General features: G+C 44.8%; 1 protein-coding gene and 2 pseudogenes across 4 annotated transcripts in view; 1 reads left to right on the forward strand and 2 right to left on the reverse strand.

Moving 5' to 3' along the window:
* The window catches only part of LOC147447619 (uncharacterized), a 54,933-nt gene extending 51,051 nt beyond the window's left edge, over positions 1–3,882 (reverse strand). For 2 of the 4 annotated variants that reach the window (XM_086523343.1, XM_086523344.1), the window contains exons 1-2: positions 3,574–3,882; positions 3,414–3,493 (exon numbers count right to left, since the gene is read on the reverse strand). In XM_086523343.1, coding sequence (XP_086379469.1) covers positions 3,414–3,493; positions 3,574–3,617 — 124 coding nt within the window. In that variant the 5' untranslated portion in view covers positions 3,618–3,882. The remainder of the gene's footprint in view (positions 1–3,413; positions 3,494–3,573) is intronic. The other 2 variants (XM_086523342.1, XM_086523341.1) reach the window with 1 other exon arrangement.
* A 489-nt stretch (positions 3,883–4,371) lies between these two features.
* LOC147447620 (uncharacterized) lies at positions 4,372–6,476 on the forward strand (annotated as a pseudogene).
* A 497-nt stretch (positions 6,477–6,973) lies between these two features.
* On the reverse strand, positions 6,974–9,890 carry LOC147447621 (uncharacterized; annotated as a pseudogene).
* Between the last annotated feature and the right edge of the window lie 777 nt (positions 9,891–10,667).

A 10,667-nucleotide genomic window follows, 5' to 3' on the forward strand; every position in this document is an offset into this window, starting at 1 on the left:
GTCCGTATCTCAACGTTTGGGTTCTCCTGTTTGAGGGTTGAGACTTCTTCTTTGAGTGTCTGTATTTCTGCGTTAAGGCTCTCTTTCTCCTTCTTCCATTGTGCGCCTTCATTGAAGACCATCTGAAGGAGGTTGACCTCCTCCTTCCACCATCCTTCCATCTCTGTTTTCCACTCCTTCATTTCCCTCTCCATCTGTGCCATCTGCTTGTTCGTGAGCATGAAGGTTGCCTTTGCTCGCGACTTGCAAACAGGTGAGACATTGACGGCTTCCGTGTCCTGTGCAAGGTCCTGTGCAGGGGAGATTGCTTCCATGTTTTGTCGTTCAAGAGATGTATCGGGCTCACTTACCATTTCGCACACAGAATTTCCCACTGAATCCTACGCGTATGATGTCTCATATGATGTTCGGGTCTATAGTGGCCGGCACACTAGAAACCACTCCAAAACAAGGATATGTGAGCGAGGGTATGTCCTCCTCAACTCGACGAGCCCAACACAGCTCACAATACAAGATAACAAGGGTTCGGAGCTCAAGGGGCTCACCCTTCTACTGGCATACAAACTATGGGCTAAAGACCCACTCGAGAGATCAGCCACGACCTCGAAAACAACTCGACGCTCTGGCTCAGCTGAGTCCAGGCGGAGAAACCAAAACCCCACAGCCCGATGCGGGTATCTTTACATCCACAGCCCACTGCGGACGCTCAACCAGTTCAGCCAAAGTTCCAAAGGATCAGCCCCTTTGTGATATGTTGTTGTCACCTGCACCTGTCACTAGAATCAAAAAGCACATGGCCCCTACTGAGCGCGACCTGCACATCCACGCAGCCCCCTACTGGGTCAGCTCACGGCGATCGCTTCCTGTTTGCCAGCCCCTCTCGGGTTCACTGTGTATACCTGACCTGCTGCCCTCACCTGTACTCGCAAAGAGGCCCTGCGCCAATGCCCAACGCGGGCGCCACTGCTGTGTCTAGTGGAGCTAGATGCGCAAGGGGCTGAACTGCTGCCCACGCCAGAGCTGCTGCAAAGTGTGAGCGAGAGCACCTGGAGTTCCACGGAATGAAGGGGCTGAAGCACCTCACGCACAGAGAAATGAAATGAAATGAAATGTTATATTAACGTCTTCAAAAGGCTAGAGTGACCTATGAGACCAAACTGATACAAAAGTGGTGAATCTGTTACAATGTCTGAAAAGTGTGAAAGTGTGAAAATAAATGCGAAAAACTAAATACAAAGTATTAGATAAACTTCTTAGAAGCATTTTGGGTGTCTGGCTAGAATGCTTCTAATCCTTTGTTGTAGTCTCCTCCGGTGAAGTGTGCTTCTGCATCTCGGTCGTGGTCGTCTCGATTTCCTAAGCTCAATCGCCCTGTCAATGAGGGTGCCTTTGGTATGAATGTGGGTACTCCTTTGTGCTCGCTGCTGGCCTCTTTCTTCTCCTTCCATTCCTGCTTCTCTCGATCCGAAGAAATCTGTGATCTGCCTCTGAGGCTGTAGTGCTCTTTGTCTTCTCATTAGATTATCCCTGTGCCGATGTAGTTCCAGTAGGTACAGGCCTAAGCACCTTTGATCTTGGTATTGCATGACTCTATCTAGAGGTCCAAAGCCTTATTTAAATAGGCAATGGAAACGCCCGCGTATCTCATAGTATACGGTGCAATGACATATGTAGTGTAATTCTGTCTCCGGCTCTATTCCGCATAACTTGCAAATTCTGCTCTCAGGTGGGATTCCCCTAAATCTGCCAATTTCAATTTCCAGCTGGTGTGAGGATGTACGAATCTGACCAATAGCACATCTCAAACCATGAGACAGGTGGGTATCCATGTAGCTCGAGCGAATCACAAAACCATCTTCAGATATCTGTAGGAAGTTTTCTTTGTAGTCGGCCATCTTCGTGCCCAATTCTTGTGTAGGGTCTACCCATGTCCTCTTAGTGTCCAACTGTATAAGATCCTGGCGGATGATTTTATTAATCTCCGTTCGTGTGATTGCCAGTGATGGAGCCTCAAGAGAGAGAGAGTACCTGGAGTTCCACGCGATGAAGGGGCTGAAGCACCTCACGCACAGAGAGAGAGAGAGAGAGAGAGAGAGAGAGAGAGAGAGAGAGAGAGATTCTGTTGAACAAACCAACTAAAGATTCTAATACAATGGAGCCTGGGTGCTTCTTATATAGGACCCCATTCGATGTTAGTCTTATTCTCTCTCTATCGCTCACAAAACCTTCATGCACAGTATTTCTCTCTCCTCTCTCTAGTCTATTGCACATCTTTCTCATGAAATAAAAGAAACCTAGAGTGCGCACTCATCCTTAGTTATCACCATAAATCACTTCCACTGCACAGAACACTGGCCCTGTCTTGTGACACTGTAGCCTTCTATAGGTTGCCCGTCACAAGACCACTCATCGTCCTAGAGAGTGGCGGTATAGCTAACTACTACAGCTTTGTAAGTAAAGGTGGTGATATGTACACTGTGAAGCAACAAGAAACTGTCGAAACTACTAATGCTGCGAAGATGGGTTTGGGGGGGGGATATATATAAGAAACGTGGATATGGGGATGGAAGACACGCTTATGGAGTAAGATAGGGACCAAAGCATGGATGAGGGCATATTTGATAAGGCACTCCTATCCCGTGAGCAGGTGGAGAGGAGGCAATTGAAACAGTGGGCACAGGTAGCTGATATCTTGGAAAACCATTGAAAGGAGAAGCATACACTGACGAGGGTGGTGGCTACGTGAAAGAGGTGAAAGTTGACCCCACGAACTGAGAGGATGTTGAAGCCGAACGAGGAGACGCTATTGTCATAGGACTCTTTGCATCATGAGAAATAATAGTAGCATCCATTATCCTCTATGCGGATTCTGACATTTCAACAACACTAGTAGCGACAGTAGTAAGCTGTGCATTGGAATGTAAGAGTGAGGATTGCAAAACCGAAACCAAATGTGTATGAGCGCATGTGGGAACACACTAGCAACCACAGGAGTTTGCTCTTGGACAAAAGACAGTTCGTTGGCCTCTCTAAGCTGCATATTTTACATTTTCAAGATCCTTACTTGTCTATTCAGAATTCTCACTCTAGATGCAATCAATGCATCTCTGTCCATAACCTGCTGATGACTACTCATAACCTCTCGGTGCATGCTTTCATAAACTGCACCATGCATCTGGTGAGTGCCTTGTAAGGTCAGCACCGCAACCACAATTGCTTGAATAGCCTCTCTCTCAATTTCTAGAAGCTTGGTTGGAGGTAGCTGCTGTAGAAGTAGGCATGAATGACAAGAACAAGTGAAAAAACTAAAAAAGGAGAGCTTGCTCATGTAATTTGCTAACGAAAATTCCTTTTTGGCAAGCTTAATAAACCCAATAGTCCGGTTGAAAATCAACAACAGAAGAGAGCAGTACCGGATGAAAGAAGATACTTTACTGATTTCTTCAAGAAAGAAAAGCTAGGTTCTGTCAATGAGCAAGCATGTTCCTGACACCTGCAAATAATTGGTTGACACTGATGATAACCAAATTTTCATAATGGCATGACAAGAACAGAACATTTGGGCTGACAAACCTGATGGGACGTGCAGGCAAAAATGGCACATTCTCACTTCTCATGATTTGTACGGCTCAGTCTAAAAAACGGACTCTGAAGTCCAGTTGGCATCCACGCAAGCACAGTCAAAGCGCGCATCTTGGGCTCCAGCGTGGCAAACGAAATCTGCAGGCATACGGCTGCATCGCTCAACACCTCGAGCACCTTTTCAGTTGCAGAGCCGGCGCCGCCTCCTTCGTTGGCATTTTCTCGTAGTCGCAGCGCTGCCAGGCTCCTTCGTTGGCATTTTCTCGTAGTCGCAGCGCTGCATTATTAATATTAATATAATATTGGGTCCTCCAGGTCTCCGACTTGGCTCTCTCTCTCTCTCTCTCTCAAAATATATGGAACACGTTACACATTGACACACATGAAACACATTCACACACATACACATTCAGCCTCTCTCACTTTGGGTGGTTCATGGGATCACCATCACACAAAGAGATCTCTCTCTCTCTCTCTCTCTCTCTCTCTCTCTCTCTCTCTCACACACACACACACAAGAAAAAATTCACAATGTTGATCAAGGGAGTAGACAATCTCTCTCTCTCTCTCTCTCTCTCTCTCTCTCTCTCTCTCTCTCTCTCTCTCTCTCTCTCCCTCTCCCTCTCCGCATCCATACTATGACTTCGTTCATGTGAATTGCAAGTGTTAATTCCCTCCCTTGCAACGTCTCAATTCAAGATGAATCTACAAATTCCTAACCCCGGTATCTTCAATTCTTCATCACTACAATGGTTGCATATATACAACGAGAAATCCAAGTATCGAATAATGCGCGAAGCTCGAATTCCGTGGTCTCGAGTGAATGACTTCGTAGTCGGCGAGGCAAAGTCTGAGAATTTTCCTATGTCTTTCAAGATTAGCACGCACCATAGGCGAACATCAAAACAACTTAAACGCATCACTATCGTCACATGGATTGAGCGAAAAGTGTAAGTGTATCTCCAACTTCATTCAACCCATAAAAGATGTCCTGAATATCGGCCAAAAGCTCTCCATTGATGAATATCAATGGCACGACAATGATGCTGAGAGTGTCAGGAGATGGTGCATGGAGAACAAGGAGAATATTTTTGTATACCAACATCAGGATGAAAAGAACTCCTTGGACTTTGTGTTGGGAATACAAACTCCATGGCAAAGAGAGATGTGTTTCAAACACGGCAATGCAAATCTCCTTGCAATGGATGCAACCTTCGGCACCAATAAATACAAGGTAGCATTCCTTGTCTCTTGCATCATGTGGTTTTCCTCTCTTGCATCGGGTGGTTTTTTTCATTAAGGCAATTTATAAAGCATGCCCAAATGTTTATTGCAGTTCAATCTTTACACTATCCTTGTGTTTGATAGCCATCGTAACGGTGTCCCCATTGCATAGGTCCTAACATCATCAGCCACCTTTGAAAGCACTCGAACCTGGTTGAGCTGCTTTAGGAACTCCATGCTTGACCACCACAAGTCTTGGGAGCCTGGAGCATTTATGGTTGATGATGCAGAGCAAGAGATTGCCTCTCTAAGGTATAGACCTTACATTGAATAACTAGGTTGAGGCATGCACTTACAAAAGTTAGTGGGGTTTGTCAAGCAAAGCTGTTTTCCTTCAACCTATTCTTCTTTGTTTGTGGCATGTCAAGCGATGTTGGCTAAAACATCTTATTAGAAAGGTCAAGGATTGGCCAAAAAGAGCTGAGATGTTTAGGGCTTTGGGGGCAATTATGAATATGCAGGGTGCACGTACAAGGGAGGAGGTCACAAGGAGGAGGCAAAGTTGATGCTCGAGTCCTTCTACAACAAATATAGCCAAGAAATTGAGTTCATCATGTACCTAAAGATCTATTGGGAGCCCAAGATAGGTGAGACAATGTCATCACAAATATCTCATGTATCCCTATCCTTATGTCAATTTCTCTTACCCTTTTTTTCCCTTATGGCACAGAAATGTGGGTGCGGGCAACATGCAATTTTCCTCATGCTGGACAAGATACGAATGGTGCCATCGAGGCATATCATGGCCAATTAAAGTCTAAGTTCCTTGGTGCCACAAACTCGTGGCTCGACGTGTAGATTGGCTCTTGCACAAGCTCACCACTAGTTGCAAGGATAATGGATTCAGGCACAAAAATTCCATAGAGGTGGTTGTTGAGAACTCCTACCAACGGGCACTTCAAATTCCTGATGGGCATGTCACCTTCGTGGATTCCTCCAAGGGGGTGGCTTTGGTGGAAAGTGTTTCATCCCCTGGCCAAGGGTACACGGTATTCAACGCCGATTGTGAATGGGCATGTTGCACTTGTAAGTGGGCTGAGCAAGGGAATATATGCAAGCATCAAATGAAGGTCATGCTAATGAGAGGCGATACCCAAGCCTCACTTGTGAAGCAATGCATGGACATGTATGAATCATGGCAATTAGGCAGGCAACCAAGAGGAAGAATGGAGGTCCACACAAAAGCGTTCTCTAGTGGGGAGTCTCCTGCTACCAGCATGGGCTTACCCATTGAGGAAGTGGAGCATGAACACGTTGATTCTTTGACATCAAAGGTGAGCATTCAACCACTTCGGCAAATCTTTGATGAATTGTTAGTGACAGTGGGAGGAGACAAAGCACTCATTAAGGAAGCATGTGATGGACTAAGAAGCACATTGGCGCATGTGAACTTGATGAAGGCACAGCATGACATGGCAGCTTTTTCCACTATGGAGGATGGCTTTGGCAATACCCTAAAGAGGGCAAAGCCATTCATTGAGAAAAGATCTTCTAAAAGAAAGAAAGAAAGGGGTGTGCATCCCTTTACCAGGCCAGAGAAACAGCACAGAGTGTCCATGCAAGCTAAATTGGATAAGAAAGCCAAAACGGCAACCCCAGATGTGTTGTAACATTCCATTGTATCATTCTTGTGGTAATGCTTAATATGTGACTTTTGCTCATGCAATCTATGTATGTGTGATGAGAGAGAGAGAGAGAGAGAGAGAGAGAGAGAGAGAGAGAGACTTGAGTAATGCGTAAGTTGAGACTTTTGTTCATGAAAGCTATGTATGTGTGATGTAGAGAGAGAGAGAGAGAGACTTGAGTAATGCGTAAGTTGAGACTTTTGTTCACGAGAGCTATGTATGTGTGATGTAGAGAGAGAGAGAGAGAGAGAGAGAGAGAGAGAGAGAGAGAGAGACTTGAGTAATGCGTAAGTTGAGACTTTTGTTCATGAAAGCTATGTATGTGTGATGTAGAGAGAGAGAGAGAGAGAGAGAGAGAGAGAGTCAAACAATACTCCAAACAACACCATGAATTAACAAAGGAAACAATCGTCTTTTGCCCATGGCAATGGAAGGAATCCCACATAGATTTAATACAAAGTTACATTAAATGGCACATGCATTCAATCTTGTAGATCGTCGGGGAGCCCCACCATCATTCTTTGGCACTTTTCTACGGTGCCTCTTGCCCTTGCTAGGTCCAGCTGCGACATGGTGGCGAATGACATCCTTGCTGCCCTCGACATCAATGGAGTTGTCCACCCCTTGAGCTACAAGCTGATTGTTTTCTTCCAAAGGTAGGTTCGTGTCAGCAGCCTCGTGAAGCACATCTTCAGCAATAGGTAGCCCACCTTCAGGTCTTTGTGTGTGAGGAGGGATGACCAAGTTAACTAAAACCACCGAACATAATTGTCAAAGAAATGTGTAATGCACATCATACATGCGAGAAGAAGCTTGAATAAGATTCCAATTGTTACCTTCATCGATGGGTTGTTCTTCTCTCTTCCCTTTCTTGCACTCCATGTAACCGACGATGAAGACATGGGCTAGCTTGGAGTTATGTGGAATGGATGGGTTGAAAGAACGTAATGCACGCTTTGCTGAGTCTATGTCCATACTATCCCCGCTTGTAGTATGTTTCTTAGCAAGGCGTTGGTCGGGTATTTCCACAACGAGACCATGCTCTCTAGAGAGGTGGCGTACCATACGCTTCCTGCCCACTATGCCTACAATGCCTTATTGTAGGTCCTGACATGCCGCGAGTTTGCAATAGAATTCTTCCGATTCGAGCTGGAATAAACAAGCTCCTTGTACTACGCCAATTAAAATCCGATGAATAAACCTTACACATGCATAAACCTTGGCTCATGAATAGACACACAAGGCTACCTAGGCCTACACATGCTAGAACCTACATGGGCATAGACGTAAACATGTATAATCATGTGTACAATATGAACATGCATGTGCATAGGCGTAAACATGTGTAAGCATACACATGCATAATCATGTGAGCATGCATAAAAGTACACGTGCATAAACGTACATAATCATGTGTATAGTATGAACATGCATAAACCTTGGCTCATGAATAGACACATAAGGCTAGCTAGGCCTACACATGCTTGAACCTACTTGGGCATAGACTTAAACATGCATAAACTTGAACGTGCATAATCATGTGTACAGTATGAACAAGCATTGTGCATAGGTGTAAACATGTGTAGGCATACACATGCAGAAACAGACATGCATAATCATGTGAGCATGCATAGACGTACACGTGCATAAACGTGCATAATCATGTGTACAATATGGACATGCATAAACCTTGCCTCATGAATAGACACACAAGGCTAGCTAGGCCTACACATGCTTGAACCTACATGGGCTTAGACTTGAACATGCATAAACTTGAACGTGCATAATCATGTGTATAGTACGAACAAGCATTGTGCATAGGCGTAAACATGTGTAGGCATACACATGCAAAAACAGACATGCATAATCATGTGAGCATGCATAGACGTACACGTGCATAATCATGTGTACAACATGGACATGGACATGCATAATCATGTGAGCATGCATAGACGTACACGTGCATAAACGTGCATAATCATGTGTACAACATGGACATGCATAAACCTTGGCTCATGAATAGACACACAAGGCTAGCTAGGCCTACACATGCTTGAACCTACACGGGCATAGACTTAAACATGCATAATCATGTGTACAGTACGAACATGCATGTGCATAGGTGTAAACATGTGTAAGCATACACATGCAGAAACAGACATGCATAATCATGTGAACATGCATAAACATGTGTACAGTATGAACATGCATGTGGATAGGCATAAACATGTCTAAGCATACACATGCATAAACATAGACGTGCATATTCATGTGAACATGCATAATCATATGAGCATGCATATTTGAGCAAACCTACACATGCATACACGTGCACAAACATCATCGTGCATTGGCACTGACACACATTATATTGAGCATGCATATTTGAGCAAACCTAAAATGTATGTTCTTGCATAATGCATGCACGATGATCATGCATATTTAAGTATGTTTATGCTTGTGTATATTAGACCTAAAAATGCGTAAACATACACGTGCATAGACATACATGTGCATAGACGCATGTATACACAATGAGCATGCGTAAACACATCACTTATTACATGCTTGTGCAAGGTTGATGCATATTTATGCACACAGTATGTGCAAAGTTTATGCGTGTGTATGATTATGCATATATGTGTTTAAGCATGAGTACGCGTGTACATGTGTGTGTTGTTGCACATGCACAACCTCTAACCGTTTTGGGTCTCATAAGCTGTCACTATTGCATTTTGAAGACTTTATGAGATGAAGTTAGTTAGTCCACATTACAAGACAATTCCACCATTGGAAAATGTAAACAGAATAATACAATTCATCTCAAGCCACTTTGGCCTTTGAAGACGTTAACATATCATTTCATTTCATTTCATCTCTCTCTCTCTCTCTCTCTCTCTCTCTCTCTCTCTCTCTCACACACACACACACACACACACACACACACACACACACAACATGTATTGTACACGCCCAATTTGCCACTTAACTTTATCACAAAGCAATTAGCCAAAGCAATTTGTTAACATTTTATTTCATCCCTCTCTCTCTCTCTCTCTCTCTCTCTCTCTCTCTCTCACACACACACACACACACACACACACACATTCCCACATCCACAATAATCCACACCATTTCATCTCTCATAATCTGTTATATTACCTCATTGGTCTCCCTTCGAACGTAGAACATGCCCAGCCTACGAGCTCTCGCAATAGCATCACTTGCATCGATCTTCGACATAGCCGCTCTCCTCATGTTGCATAAGCCGGGCATCCCAACCGCCCGTGGAGCCGGTGTTCGGAGTGCATAGATTGTCGATGGAGTCACGCACAATTGCAAGCTCGAGGAACTCGGTGTTGCACGGCTTGAGTTCTCGGGCTTCACATAGGCTGCCATGACACCGTCAATGAGAGCTTTGAGAGAGAGAGAGAGAGAGAGAGAGAGAGAGAGAGAGAGAGAGAGAGAGAGAGTCGATGGGCTACAAGAAACAACAAGGCTGGCTCTGAGAATTCTTGAAGCGGACGACATTCTCTGGCTGAACGAGAGAGAGAGAGGGGGGGCCTTGACCACAAGGGCTTGAATGCCTTTTGCAGGAATAAATGGCAGGGGCAGGAGCGTGCGGGACTAGTGCCCTCGTCAGCGCACGACTGTTTTTCTGGTAGCCAACCTGGATCCACGTAGTTTGGGACGTGGCTGCCACCTGGACTGAGAGTACAATTTGTAGGAAAAGCCGATTTGTATGCATTTCTCTCTCTCTCTCTCTCTCTCTCTCTCTCTCTCTCTCTCTCTCTCTCTCTCTCTCTCTCTCTCTCCTCGTCAGATATTCTTCCTACGACGCTAAAATTCTTCTTCTTCTCTCTTTCACCCTTCGTGGCTTCGCCCCGGTCTTCTGTACCTTACATCGAGCAATCGAGGTTGTCGTTGCCAGCTTTTTAAACCTTCTTTATCATTCAAATCAAAATAGGTGTCACAGTTTTTGGAATCAAGTTAGATTCCACTTCAAAATTGAAGGTGACTGTTTGTTTGCACGCAATATTTATGCTCCTCCCACTGCTCCTCTCTCTCTCTCTCTCTCTCTCTCACACACACACACACACACACACACACACACACATCCAACAATTGGAAGCATTGATGTGAAGCACGGCAACGGTGTGACATTTGGGGGGGGGG

Source organism: Adiantum capillus-veneris, chromosome 11 (assembly GCF_014529385.1).
Source record: "Adiantum capillus-veneris isolate H3 chromosome 11, ASM1452938v2, whole genome shotgun sequence".
Classification (NCBI taxonomy): domain Eukaryota; kingdom Viridiplantae; phylum Streptophyta; class Polypodiopsida; order Polypodiales; family Pteridaceae; genus Adiantum; species Adiantum capillus-veneris.